The sequence below is a fragment of the Labeo rohita genome, chromosome 8, assembly GCF_022985175.1.
Source record: "Labeo rohita strain BAU-BD-2019 chromosome 8, IGBB_LRoh.1.0, whole genome shotgun sequence".
NCBI lineage: Eukaryota > Metazoa > Chordata > Actinopteri > Cypriniformes > Cyprinidae > Labeo > Labeo rohita.
The window spans coordinates 37,467,294-37,482,464 of record NC_066876.1 but is presented as its reverse complement, the minus strand read 5'-3'; the positions used below and the strand labels follow the sequence as shown (position 1 = coordinate 37,482,464).

General features: G+C 36.0%; 1 protein-coding gene across 5 annotated transcripts in view; it reads right to left on the bottom strand.

Annotated features, from left to right (window-relative positions):
• Positions 1–15,171, bottom strand: part of plxnb3 (plexin B3) — a 110,066-nt gene that overhangs the window by 29,782 nt on the left and 65,113 nt on the right. For all 5 annotated transcript variants that reach the window (XM_051117166.1, XM_051117168.1, XM_051117170.1 and 2 more), the window contains exons 3-8: positions 13,678–13,857; positions 9,219–9,347; positions 8,795–8,895; positions 6,672–6,804; positions 3,248–3,407; positions 2,594–2,702 (exon numbers count right to left, since the gene is read on the bottom strand). In XM_051117166.1, coding sequence (XP_050973123.1) covers positions 2,594–2,702; positions 3,248–3,407; positions 6,672–6,804; positions 8,795–8,895; positions 9,219–9,347; positions 13,678–13,857 — 812 coding nt within the window. The remainder of the gene's footprint in view (positions 1–2,593; positions 2,703–3,247; positions 3,408–6,671; positions 6,805–8,794; positions 8,896–9,218; positions 9,348–13,677; positions 13,858–15,171) is intronic.

Genomic DNA, 15,171 nt, shown 5'->3' with positions numbered 1-15,171 from the left:
AAATTAAATGCTGCACAACAAATACTATCATGATGTACAAGCGCTTTTAAATTTAAATGTCATTATTTTTTAAATAATGAGAATTAGATTTTTTTTTTGTATTATAGCAATGAAAATTAATTTGCTTAATTGCCCAAAAAAAGTCTGTTTAATTTTCTTTAAGGCACACTACAGACAAAAGCATTGCTTTTTTCAGGTACTGAACACTTTTGAGATTTTTAGGCCACTTTTGCTTCCATAACATTCATATTTCAGATTCCTGCAGTCTTATTATATAAATGCAATTATAATACATCTTTAAAGGTTGATTTCTCAAAATCACATCCATATGGCAAGAAACACATTTTTATTCCTATCTATATTCTGAAGGTTTTTACAGAAGGGATTTTTATAGATCATTCAGCTGATTTATATTCCATTTTCTTCCTAAAACTATGGCAAATTTTGTTCTGTTGACAGTAATGTGTGATTTATGGAGTGATAAAGAGAGATATCCAAAATCCACTCTGTAAAAACCCTTGACTGTTATATATCAGCAAAAGGAAACAAGAATTGTGAACCTGCCTTAAAACAATGTTCAGATTTCTGTTCTGGGAATATATGCAAATGAGTGCTTAATTAAATAAAGCCTCATTTGCATATTTAAACAACATTTCAAAACTTGTAACAGGAAAATTGTTTTAATATATTATGACCAATCAACTGGGGAAAGAATGGTGATAGCATTAGTTAAATTTACCCTATTCATCTGCGGTGTCTTGTCTTGAGCAAAACAATTACTTTACAATTACAATTACTACTAAATTTCTTTATTACAAGCTGAATGAGATTCACCTAAACGGGTTGTTTTTATTAGTTTAGGTTAAAGACCTCAACATGTACAATGACCTCTGTTATGACTGGCTTTCCCTGCTCACTCTCATCCTACAGGATGTGTCAAACTGCCAAATACTAAATTACCATTGATACGTGAACATTTTAATAAGCTCAAGACTTCAAAGATTTCCAAAAGTTCCTTTAGCAGGTTCACGGTACCATGAAAAAGGTCGGTAACATGATCCGAACTTCCCATCACTACTACGAATCACATGTAAGTTGATCGTCTGTGTACTGAGTATGGAGAAAAACTCATCTTATTTTCTCCTCCAACTTGAGAGGAGGACATCGTTGTAGCTTTTTGTTTGTAAACAGCGTTTGACTTACTTGCACTTTCTTAGTGTTTGCGTGTTTGCTTTGTAAACACTGGGTCTGTAGTTCCACGTGACCTTTCGACCTGATTCAATAGTACGTGAACGCGCATCCCAGAGTCTGTGCTTAAAAAGTATACACATTTTTATTTTTCGAAAAAACTGAGCGATCGTTTCGCTAGATAAGACCCTTCTTCCTCGGCTGGGATCATTTAGAGCCTTTGAAGCTGCATTTAAACTACATTTTGGAAGTTCAAAATCGGGCACCAATGAAGTCCATTATATGGAGAAAAATCCTGAAATGTTTTGCTCAAAAACCATAATTTCTTCACGACTGAAGACAGAAAGACATGAACATCTTGGATGACAAGGGGGTGAGTAAATTATTTGTGAAGTCCTGGAAGTGGACTTCTCCTTTACAGAATTCTCTTTTGCTCACCAATCCTGCATTTATTTACTCTTTTATATCAGTAAAAAGAGTAAAATTTCGAAATATTTTTACAATTTAAATGACTTTTTTTTTAATTTGAATACATTTTAAACTGTAATTTATTTCTGTGATGCGCAGCTGAATTTTCAGCATCATTACTCCAGTCTTCAGTGTCACATGATCCTTCAGAAATCATTCTAATATGCTGATTTGCTGCTCAAGAAACATTTATTTTATCAATATTTAAAACAGTTTAGTACATTTTTTTCAGGATTCTTTGATGAATAGAAAGATCCAAAGATCAGCATTTATCTGTAATAAAAAGCTTTTAACATTATACACTACACCATTCAAGCTTGGAGTCAGTATTTTTTTGGGGGGGGGAAAGAAATTGTACAAATGAATACTTTTATTTAGCATGGAAGCTTTAAATTGATCAAAAGTGATGATAAAGACATTTATAATGTTACAAAAGATTTCTATTTCAGATAAATGCTGTTCTTCTGAACTTTCTATTCATCAAAGAAACCTGAAAAACTTCTACTCAGCTGTTTTTAACATAATAACAATAATAATAATAATAATAATAATAATAATAATAACATTAATAATAATAATAAATGTTTTCTGAGCAGCAAATCAGAATATTAGAATGATTTCTGAAGGATCATGTGACTGGAGTAACGATGCTAAAAATTCAGCTTAGAAATCACAGGAATAAATGACATTTAAAAAAAAAATTCAAATAGAAAACAGTTATTTTAAATAGTAAAAAAAAAAAAATACAGTTTTTGCTCTACTTTGAATTAAATAAATGCAGGCTTGGTGAGCAGAAGAGACTTCTTTAAAAACATTAAAAATCTTACTGTTCAAAATCTTTTGACTGCTCGTGTACATGCATTTAAATTATTTACCGTTGCATTGTGCATGTGTGAGTTTATTCATCAGAATGAACGTTGTGTGCGTATGTGCTTACGGTGAGGTAGCGTTGAGCCGTCCGACTGCTTTACAATCATAAAAGGTGATATTGGTATGCGAGATGGTCACGTCTCCAAACTTCAGCGCCATTCGAACAGATACGTGATCTACAAAATAAACACACATTTAAAACAACATCTTGACCTAGATTCTCCACCTTGAAATGTGAGAACATTATATTCAATATTTAAGATGGATTTAACCACCCCTATACAGTAAATACAGTACATCTACTGTGTAGTGAAGAGGGATGCACAACTCATTGTCAGGATCTCAGGGCTGTTTGCCTAAAAGCTTAAGCACATATTCCTGGCAGATTGACATTTTCTAGATGCACAGGAGATAATACCCTATGCCAAAATAATCCCCGTAACCCAGATTCAACATCAGTAAAGTGTCATTAAATATCTGCAAATCCACAAGCACACATGCATGCAAATATATTCTAAGAAACTAGCTAGCTCTGCGGGTGCAGTTAGATAAAACCACGATAGCTAGTTTCAGATTACCAAGAATAAAAAAAATGTATTGTGGGTGTAACACAAGCATGTTCTTTTGAAAAGAAATGGTTTGGGTTTCATTCCCCTCAGCTCAACAGTTGGTTGCTGGGATAAAACCGTCTTGGCAATGCGATCGTGTCAGCGTGGCTCACCGTTGCCTGGCGGACTCGGGGGGAGCTGCTCCGGAGCCGGTGATTGACATGTGATTCTGTTCTCCATGACAACCGCAGGCTGAGCAGCCAAACTCCCAAAAGCGCAAGATAGAGACTCATCCTTTGACAAGACCGGCAACTGTAGAACTGTGAAAGAGACCTTGAAAGCACAGAAGAAAAAAAACAGATCAGACATTTAATGGCCATTTTAAGAATGTGCAAGGCCAAAGATGGTCTAGTGAATACTAATCAGAGATATTGTCGATACTTTTGTTTGGATGCTGGTGAGGTTTTTGTGCTTTGCTTGTTAAGACCAAGGTTTTCGCTGTACGTAACCATCTGTTAGTATTGCATAAGCGGAGGTCTGCTGCTAACTGGTCAGTGCTGTAGCAAACCTACAATTCCTGACCCCTTAAAAGAATGTTACTGTGCAGTTGAAGACCTTGAGCACAGTGCATTGATGCATTTACAACTGAAGCAAGAATTCGAGATGGGGCACATCAAAGTTCTCTCTTAAATAAAAAACAAACATATCCAGGAGCTTTTTAGTTTACGTTTCGCTATTTACTCTAAAGTCAGAGGCATAGTGCAATCAAATGCACTTTATAAAGCATTTGATTCCACGACCATTTGGGACGTCAGTGCAGGATGAGGCATCAATATTTTGATCCACTTTCACAGATGCAAAAGAATCTACATTTTTAACGTGCATATTTTCTGTAATTAGTAACAGTCAACTTTTAGGAGCATGCCACAATATTTACGCATTCTGCTGGTTCAAAAAGAAGTCTCTTACAAAACAAGGCTGCATTTATTTGATCAGAAATAAAAATAATAATAATGTGAAATTTTATTACAAGTTAAAATTATTGTCTTCTATTTGTTTTCTGTTTGCAATTGTTTTCTATTTCGATTTGCATTTATCTAATCAGAAATAAAAAAAAAAATTGCATTTAAAAGAATTGTTTTTATTTGAATATACTTCAATTTATTCCTGTTTTTTATGCCTGTGATTGCAATGCTGAATTTTCAGCAAACACTTATTATTATCAATGCTAAAAACAGCTGCTTTATATTTTTCTGGAAACTGAGTTAGCTTTTTTCAGGATACTCTGAAAAGAGAAGTCAAAGAACAACATTAATAAAAAAATAATTTGTAATAAAAGATAAATAAAAGTTTTTACTGTCACTTGCTGAATAAATCACTATTTTTCTGCACTAAACAAGTGAATTCAAGATATTTTCAGAGATGATAGACGAGATGTTATAGAATAATAATTTAATGGAAACCTAAATTCACATCCGACTAATTTCACGTCGTGACATCCGACAGGTTTTCCCAGATTGCATCACGTGACTGGAGTGATGTTGCTGAAAATCCAGCTTTGAAATTACAGGAAAAAATTACATTTAAAATGGAAAACAGTTATTTTAAACAGTAAAAATATTTCAAAACGTCACTGTTTTTTGCTGTACTTTGAATCAAATAAATACAAGTTTGGTGAGCAGAAGAGAATTCTTTAAAAAACATAAAAAAAATCTTACTGTTCAAAAACTTTTGACTGGTAGTGTACATGCATTTAAAATCTTTAACACTGCATTGTGCATGTGTGAGTTTATTCACTTCAAAATGTAATTTATTCCTGTGATTGCAACGCTAAACTTTCAGCAGCCTGATTGATGCTCGAGAAACAGTTATTATCATCAATGTTAAAACCAGCTGCTTTATAATTTTAAATGAAAGCATAAATAAATAAAAGAATAAAGGCTTTTTTTTTTAAGAAATACATGTATAAGAGCAGGACTTGGTTCAATGAGATTTCACTATCCACTTTATTTTTTAATGCGGAAGTAAGCTGTTTTCTGTCAATGTGCCATACTTCCAGTTGCTGGGCTGGGCGATATGGGCAAAAAAAATTATCATGATAATTTTTTTCATATCAGTCAATATCGATAATTATCACGATAAATGTCAAATCTTTATTTCTTTCCAGTTTAAAGTCAGATTTTTGCTCTAAAGTGGAAATTGTAGAAGCCAGACCATTCATTTTCCTTAAAATAAATATCTAAATAGAAAAATTAATTTCTGCATGTTGTAATGAGTTATATTGTTTCAAATCAAGAAACAGGTTTGGGTTGTCTGGTAATGATAATGATAATAATAATAATAATAATAATAATAATAATAATAATAATAATAGTGATATCACTTTTTTGTCTCTTAGAAATGCACATTTGATAGTAGCTTGAGGATGCAGAGGTACATTTTTGTTCATTATCAATCAGTAACATCTGTAAAAATTGTAGCAACCTCAGTTTTATATCGTTACATTTATTTTTTTAATTAAGTACTTGTCTCCCATAGCAGCAAGCATACATTTTAAATCATTCTAAACACAGTTAAAACCACACATAATGGTACCTCAATACCATGGTAAAAATATAACTACATGGTTTTATAGGTAACCTATTTGCATGAAAAACGACAGTCTAAAAACATTCAGTATAAATGCACACATGCTATAGCTTAATCACAAATACACACATACTATAATTATATACCATTACTCCTGTAATAAAACTCAATGCGAATATCCCACATTGCTGCCACAATACCATGGTGCAGTGAGTGCTACTACAGTAAATCCATGGTAAATGATGGCGACGTGTAGATCGAAAAGTTTTCTGACTGTCTGGTTGCACACAGCTTTAAACTAGTATGGAGATAATAAATGCATCTTCTGTAGTGAGCTCACGCAGGGCGGCAGTTTGAACTTTGGTCCGAGCGGATAAACGGTCCGTGTGGTGCGATTCAAATGAGTCGCGCTGTTTCGTTCCGCTTTTGGCACATACAAATTATGCTGAACATTTATCGAGCTCCTCATATCGTTTTATCGAGAAAAATGACACCGCGCAAATTATTTCAGCCCTACTTCCAGTTCATTAGAGAAATAATGAGAAGAATAACAAAGTGCAGTAAACAGTAAAACTGTTTTCACTACAAACTAGTGTGCTCATAATTAAGTACATTAAAACAATATGGTAAAATACATCAGTTTGCAACATCAAGCTGCAAAACCAGCTGTTTAGTACAGCTAAAAATAGCTGGAAGCGAATGACACCAAAAGCCAGACACATTAAATTTACAAATAGCCGCGTCCACTCTTCCGGGTAAATTGCCAAAATGTTGCTTATTACAGCCATTTTAGGCATAAATACCCTTAATAACAACAGAAGAGACAGCTTTGATTGCTTGTGCTGCTGTGTCACATCACGCTTGGTTAGGCACTGTGTTGCATGTCCGTCAGAGAGTCACTTCCTGCCTAAGTGGGCGGCTCTTGGCTAAAATAGGCTGCGGTGAAGACCTCACAGAATATAATGCGACAGCAGAGTGTGGGAGGTGATCTGGGATCAGAGGTTGTACCTGTGTCTGCTCTTCTCTGCTCTGGATGGTGGGATGTAAACTCTCTATGGACACACACTGGTGCTCACGACCGAAGCTCCAGATCCAGTGGTGAGCCTGAGCGTGCCGTGCGCAGTCCATCTTCCTTGTGCATCTGATACACAAACCAACAATGAGATAAGGGTCTGCTGAACGTTACAGAGGATATGAAAGCAAATCAACTGCAGAGGGCTCTCAGAGATTTTGAGATATTCTATAAAAGCATCGTAGGTCAACGTCTAGGCAGGCGGCATTAAAAGAAAACAAAAAAGATGTTTGGTGTTGTTCCGACCCTACTATTTTGTCACAATGTCTGAGATCCTCATGGCTGTTTTATGGAAGAAAAAAATTTTAAAATATCAAAGTTTGTCCATATGACTCATGCACTGTATTCCAAGTCTTCTAAGCCATATGAAAGCTTTATTTAAGGACAGACCCGAATTTTAAGCCGATATTGCTAGGATGATAGGATTCATGAGATATGAGAGCTACAGCAGAGAGGATGATTATTTATGAATTACTTGTGGTTACTGTTGGTCTGTTCCTCATAAAAAGCTTCTATATAGTATCAAAAGACTTGGAATATAGTGCACAGACTACTTTTATGGTGCTGTTTTGTGCTTGTTTTATGCACTTTGGTGCTTATTGTAGTGTAAGTTACAGTCTACGTTTGTTGTCGGGAAAACAGAAGCCTGGAGACTGAAAAGAAAGAAAGAACATAATATAGTGGCACAACTACATAGGGGTGAATAGAAGACATTTTACTTTTGGGGTAAACTAACGCTTTCAAAAGGCAAATATATACACAAGAGTCAAAAGTTTTTGGAAAGTGAAAATGTTTTTTTTTTTTTTTTTTTAAGTCTCTTTTGCTCACCAGGCCTGCATTTATTTCATCCAAAGTTCAGCAAAAACAATTAAAAAATATTTTTACTATGTAAAATAACTGTGTTCTATTTTAATATATTTTAATATGCAATTTATTTCTGTGATTTCAAAGCTGAATTTTTAGCATCATTACTCCAGTCACATGATCCTTCAGATTTGTTGCTCAAAAAACATTTATTATTATTTTTATCATTTTGAAAACTTTTTTCAGCTTTCATTGATGAATAGAAAGTTCAGAAGAACAGCATTTATCTGAAATAGAAATCTTTTGTTACATTATAAATGTCTTTATAATCACTTAATTTATTTTAAAGAAATAATATTTTTAAAATTATTCAAATAGAAAACAGTTATTTTAAATAGTAAAAATATTTCAAAATTGTAGTTTTTGCTGTACTTTGGATCAAATAAATGCAAGCTTGGTGAGCAGAAGAGACTTCTTTAAAAAAAAAAAAAAAAAAAAAAAAAATATATATATATATATATATATATAAAAATCCTACTGTTCAAAAGTTTAAAAATTTGTGGTCGATTAAAAAAAAAAATAAATTGTAACAATGTCATCAAGGCTACATTTATTATATTAAAGATGAAATAAAAACAGTAAAAATGTGAAATGCATTACAATTTAAAACAACCATTTTCTATAATGTTTTTTTTTTGAGTCACATGATCATTCAGAAATCATTCTAATATGCCGATTAGCCGCGTGAGAAACCGTATTATTATCAATGTCAAAAACAGTTGTGCTGCTTAATATTTTTGTGGAAACTGTGATGCATTTGTCTCAGTATTCTGAGAAATCTAATGTTCAAAAAAACAATTAATTTGAAATGGAAATCTTTTGTAACATTATAAATGCTTTTACTGTCACTTTTGATTAATTTAATGCATCCTTGCTGAGTAAAAGTATTAATTTCCAACTGAGCCCATACTTTTAAATAGCAGTGTAGCATTTAATCATAGACTGATAATAATCCCTAGAACAATCCCCTAACAAAAAACGGTCACATAAATAACCCAAAATAGTTGAACCGGTAACACAACCGCTGTTCTGTGGAAGCAAAAGTCGTTGAAGAAATTCTGAGTATCTAAAATGATCTATGTAAATGATCTTTATAAGTTTAAAGGGGTGGTTTATGTAAAACGAGGGGTGCGGCCTGATGGGAAAGGAGTGTTGAAAGAGCAGGTGGTGATGTGTAACAGGTGAGCTCAAGTACCTGCCCTCCAGCGAACACCAGCCGCAGTAGGGATCTCTATTAGACAGACAGGAGTGGCAGTCTAAATGCTTCTCACACTGAGCGACATGGAGTTTTGTAACCTGAAACACACACACACACAAATCAGAAGCCCTGAGCACCGTTCTCGCATTGCAAACTGATAAAACGCAAGAGGACGCAACTTTTGCATGAGCGAACAGTGTGAAAACAATCTCCGATTCTGATTGGCTGCCAAGACGAATCCAGCAGCAATTACTCGACAATGCAAAAAACAAAACCAGACTTTCATCTCGTGCAAAAATCTGTCATTCAAATGATGTTTGTCAAAGTAAACGTGTAATCGCTCCTTTGAGAGCAAACATGTAGCAGATGTCGTTTGTTTCAGTTGCTGGCAGTTGAAAGGAAGTTGTTTGTCTCCCCGTACCTTTCTTTCAGTTAATACGTAGACGTTCTGTTTGGTGGAGTCCAACAGCAGGTCAGCGTTAATGGGACTCTCTGGATCCACCTCCACTGTGTCATATTTGGTACCGGTACCATTTGCATGCAAAAACACCTGCAATAAAAACAAAAGCAAAACTTTCTGCAACAAACCACATGATTTAAGGTATCACTTACGTCTGTCGCACAAACGCTCCAGGGCACATTATGCACTCACAATTAGTGGTTTATTCAAAAGCATGAACAAAAGCAAGCATCGCTAATCATTGCTTTCGCATACATATGCATATACAAAAGACACACACGTCCGGCGAGTTGCAATCTCAGCACTCCCGTGTGTTTTTCAGCATCTTGCAGGCAGGGAAAAGTGAGACCGTGGGCTGTCTGTGATAAGTTCTGCCTGAGGAGAATTTTGGGCGGTAAACAAGCTGCTGTTTCAGAGTTTCGCCGTTAATATTTCATACAGCACCGGAGGGGATCGAAGGATGAAAAACTCCAAGTGCGCTTGCCGCCACCCCTATCAGCCGACCCAGAGCGCACCGCGTGTGACCGGCTCCCTCGGGATCGGTTCTCCCCAAGGCGCTTGCAATAAGCATTCAGAACATGTCCTCTCACGCTGATGAGGCAGCCGCTTCGCACACAGACTCTCTCCTATATGCACACACGCAATCACACCACCTCCGGGCCAGACTGGGCCAGCCACGTTTCGTAAATACCCCACATTCCCAGATTGAAAGTAGGCAAAATTGGCAGATCAAAACATATTCGCCCCTAAAAATGCCAAAAATATAATGTGATAGAACAAACTGAATGCGTTTCCTAAGTCTGAATGAATGTTGCACAGGGACCTTCTGCCTGAAGGATCTTAAAGGAGTAGCTCATCCAGAAAAAATAACAATGCAATTATTATTTAGTAATCCTTTAGTGGTTTATTCCAAGTCTTTTGAAGCCTCCAGCTGTTTAAGTTATTTACTAAAAAGTTTAACTTGACACTTTCTGAACCTGAACTTCAATGCCATTTCAGAGCTTTGCCAAAAGGGAAGATTTTCTGTAAAAAAACTTGCTTATTTTGGTCATATGGACCACTTTTAAAGCGCTTGACAGGTCTGTTGTCATATAAAACACATCTGCGTGAAGTTCAGTGATGGAAATAACGACGTTATAAATACACAGCGTTACTAACGCCATTATTTTTTCAGTGATCAAACGAAATGTTTCCCTGGATCATTACTGACAATAAAATGTGGCGTTACTATAACTTATTATTAAGGGTTCAAGCGCATAGCGCTGAAACCCTATTGCAATTGTTAGAATGGTCACGGATTGAGTGATTTCCACGTAAAACTGATCGTGCAGACCAAACCGGTGTGAGGGATGGTAGTACTCACACCGCCTACAACGTGACCAAGGCTCGCCCCAATCGGCCCAACAGGGGCGCTACGGACTCCTAAAATGTCAGTCACTTGCTCAAGTATTTTATGTCGTTGGAATCCTTGACTCATGCTGGACAAAACACATGCCTCAGATTCGATCGTTAGCCGGGTGAAATTTTTGGGTATTTCCCATTTTTTCCAAAACCTACGTTTGCAAACTAGTCCTAGGTTTTTCGCCTGATCAAAATCAAACCATTGCAGAAAGATTCTCTGGAGAATGGATAAATACATTTATTTAAAAAAGTTGAACTTTTGACACCAAAACGTTTAAAGGGGACAGGGCCACTTTTAGTAAAATCCCTATAACTCCTCAACTGAGTGATATTTTATTCACCAAACTCTGCACACTTATGTAAGAGCTCAAGCTGGGATCACAGGGGGAAAAAAAAAAATAAAAAAAACAAATCACGGAGATTCGCCACCTGGTGGAAACCAAACATCAGTTCATAATTTTTATCATAATATTTTTTTCCCATTCATTTCATTTAAATTTCATTCATTTAACATATTTAATATTGGGGGCATTTTGGGGGCAAGTTATCAGAACATTTTTTAAAAAAGTAACAATAGTTACTGTCCCTGGTAATTAGTTACTTTTATTATGATGTAACTTAGTTACTAACAGTCATGGCCAAAAATATCGGCACCCTTGCAATTCTGTCAGAAAATGCAACACTTCTCTCAGAAAATTGTTCCAATTGCAAATGTCTTGGTACTCACGTGTGCACTGCAACAAGACAAAAAAACAGAGAAGAAAAGTCAAACTTGATAAATTTCACACAGAACTCAAAAAATGGACTGGACAAAATTACTGGCACCTTGTCAAAACTGTAAGAAACACAAACACTTTTCAAGCATGTGATGCTCCTGTAATTTGTATTTAGACACACCTGTGGCAATATAGTCATCACACTTACAACCAGTTAAAATGGAAAAAAGTTGACTCAGCCTTTGTGTTTTGTGTCACACTGAGCATGGAGAAAAGAAAGAAGTGTAAGAGTTGTCTGTGGATTTGAGAGAAAAAATTATGGAGAAACATGGACAATCTCAAGGCTACAAGTCCATCTCCAGAGATCTTAATGTTCCTCTGTCCACTGTGTCCAATATCATCAAGAGGTTTACAGCCCATGGCACTGTCGCTAACCTCTCTGGACGTGGACGAAAGAGAAAATTAATGAAAAATTACAACAAAGGATTGTTCGAATGGTGGATAAAGAACCCAGATTAACTTCGAAACAAATTCAAGCTGATCTGCAGACACAGGGTACAACAGTGTCAGCTCGCACTATCCGTCACCATCTTAATGAAAAAACTATGGTAGGAGACCCAGCAGGACACCACTGCTAAAAAAGCAAGACTGGAGTTTGCTAAAACTTATGTGACAAAACCACAGTCCTACTGGGAGAATGTACTGTGGACAGATGAGACAAAAGTAGAGCTTTTTGGTAAAGGTCATGGCGCTGTTTACAGAAAAAAAATGAGGCCTTCAAAGAAAAGAACACAGTCCCTACAGTCAAACATGGTGGAGGTTCAAAGATGTTTTGGGTTTGCTTTGCTGCTTCTGGCACTGGATGCCTTGACTGTGTGAACGGTATCATGAAATCTGATGATTTCCAAAGAATTTTGGGGCGCAACGTAGTGGCCAGTGTCAGAAAGCTGTGTCTCCACCAGAGGTCATGGGTCTTCCAGCAGGACAATGACCCCAAACACACTTCAAAAAGCACCAAAAATGGTTACAAACAAAGCACTTGAGAGTTCTGAAATGGCCAGCAATGAGTCCAGATCTGACTCCCATAGAACACCTGTGGACAGATCTCAAAACAGCAGTTGAGAGAAGACATCCTTCAAATCTGAATGACCTGGAGCAATTTACAAAAGAAGAGTGGTCCAAAATTCCAGTAGAGAGGTGTAAGAAACTCATTCATGGTTACAGGATGTGACTGATTTGTTATTTTTTCCAAAGGGGGTGCTATCACATATTAAGTTAAGGGTTCCAGTGTCCAGTGCGTTCCTCGTAAGTTCTGTGTGGAACTGTATCAGGTTTGACTTTTCTTCTCTGTTTTTTTTGTGTTGTTCCAATGCAAACAAAAAAAATAAACATGCATTTTCTGACAGAATTGCAAAGGTGCTGATATTTTTGGCCATGACTGTACTTGTGAGAAGTAACTAGTAACTATAACTTTTTAAAAGTAACATGGTGCAGGTTCTTTGAAATTTTCTTTTGCATGAAAAGAAGGAACTCACACAGGTTTTGGAGTGATGGGTTTTGGAGGAACTATTACTTTAACTGAAACCAAATCCTAGCGTGCAAAGTATCGCTCATTATGCATTTCTTTTCTCTTTCCATGACTCATAAATTAATTCTACACTGTTCCACCTCTAAGATCACAGGAGCTTAAGACATACATGCACTCTCTTGTCCATTTGCCTTAAAATAGCAGCTTAAATCCAAACGTAACCGTAACTGTGACGTCTCATGTTTTTCTGTGTTCAAGGTGATCTTCAAATACACTGTCGCAATTTTAGTGCCCTTGAATTGTAGGCTTCACATAAAGGACACAAAAGTGTCCAATCCAATGCAGTTTACAAAAAAAAACTCTCTCTTCCCGTTTTGGCAGTAAGAACTCACTATAATACTTCCCCGCAACTTTGTCCTGATAAATAATGTAGCACACTATCTGAACTCTGACTGAACCAAACGATTTTAATAACACAATACTACCATGCTGTAGGGTAGTTTGCTCATTACTAGAGAGTTAGTGCTTAATGACAGATTATGATTACTCCACATGTTTGCTTTTCAATAAAGAAGTCTTTAATGATGGTAAACAGCCTTTAAAATTCACTTGTTCATGCTGATTTTTTCCATTACGCTTCGGTGATGGATAGTAGGTCTTTAATGGTTAAGGATTTGTGCTGTTAACACAAAAATTGCAGGTTTAGTGCCTGCATGATTCAAGATGAGAAACACCATGCTTTGCATGGCTAATAATAGATAACAATAAGTCATACCTTGTGCAACCTTCCATTTTTGTCTCCTAGGAGTACTATGGTGTGGCCGACTTCAGTTGCCGTGGTCACAGCAGTGATGGGAGGAGTCCAGGTGAAAGCGGGCGTGGCATCTAGAGCAATGGCGCTGGCGATAGGACTGGGCGTGTGCTCCCCTCCGCATGGGTACTCGTTCAAAGAGTCCTGTGTGAGCCCAAAAACAATACATTACCTACATCCATCATCAGATACATTTATCATACACCATTCATGATGGAAAACAATTAGGGATAGGCTGTTGATAGAAATTCAACAGTTTTTCCTCTCTCTCATCATACTGAATTCAGGCTGCAACCTCAGAACTTGGCTAAAGCGTGATATTTTGCCACTTTGGAATCAATAGTGGTGAAGCAATGGTGCATGAAAACTGTCAGTACGGTTTTAGCACGGTGCTCTGTCTGCATTAGTGGAAGAATGCAGAGCGTAAACGGAGCCGAATGTCATGAAAACCACTCAGTTCTGGAATATTTATACAGATCGGTTCTGAAAAAGAACCCATTCTCGATTCCCAACCCATAAACTGATTATACGCCACTGCTGACAACTTTATTTACTGCACAGAGGACCCAATTTCTGCCTACCTTTACCGACAGTGACAGTAGGGAGGAAATTATTGGGAGAGAGTTGCAGTGTTCTTACAGTACATTAAATCACACTACCAGTCAAAAATGTGGACACTTGAATCTGAAAACCACTTGATTTAAACGCTTATGTTTGAATTTATGAAATTATGCGACATAAAATTGTACATTTATTAGATAAGTTTGACTGTATAGTGAAGGAAGAGCTGAAAGCAAGTGCCCAGCATACATTACACCTTCAATAAATTTAAAAAGCATCCAAGGATGCACCTCATTAAACTGGCTGAAAGAATTTCTAGACAGAAATATACTCAAATACAAGATTGATTTTTTGTTTTCATAGTTTTTAATGAGTTTACTATTATGCTAACAAATAATAAGTAGGTACACTTCTAGTCAAAAGTCTTCTGCTCACCAAGCCTGCATTTATTTGATCCAAATTACAGCAAAAGCAGTAATATTGTGAAATATTTTTACTATTTAAAATAACTGCTTTCTATTTGAATACATTTTATAATGTAATTTATTTCTGTGATCAAAGCTGAATTTTCAGCATCGTTACTCCAGTCTTTAGTGTCACATGATCCTTCAGAAATCATTCTAATATGCTGATTTGCTGTTCAAGAAACATTTATTATTATTATTATCAATACTTAAAACAGCTGAGTACATTTTTTCAGGATTCTCTGATAAACAGAAAGATCCAAAGATCAGCTTTTATCTGAAATAAAAAAGCTTTTGTAACATAATACCCTATACCAGTCAGTATAATTAGTTATTTTTGGGGGGGAAATAAATAAAAATACTTTTATTTATCAAGGAGGCTTTAAATTGATCAAAAGTGATGATAAAGACATTTATAATGTTACAAAAGATT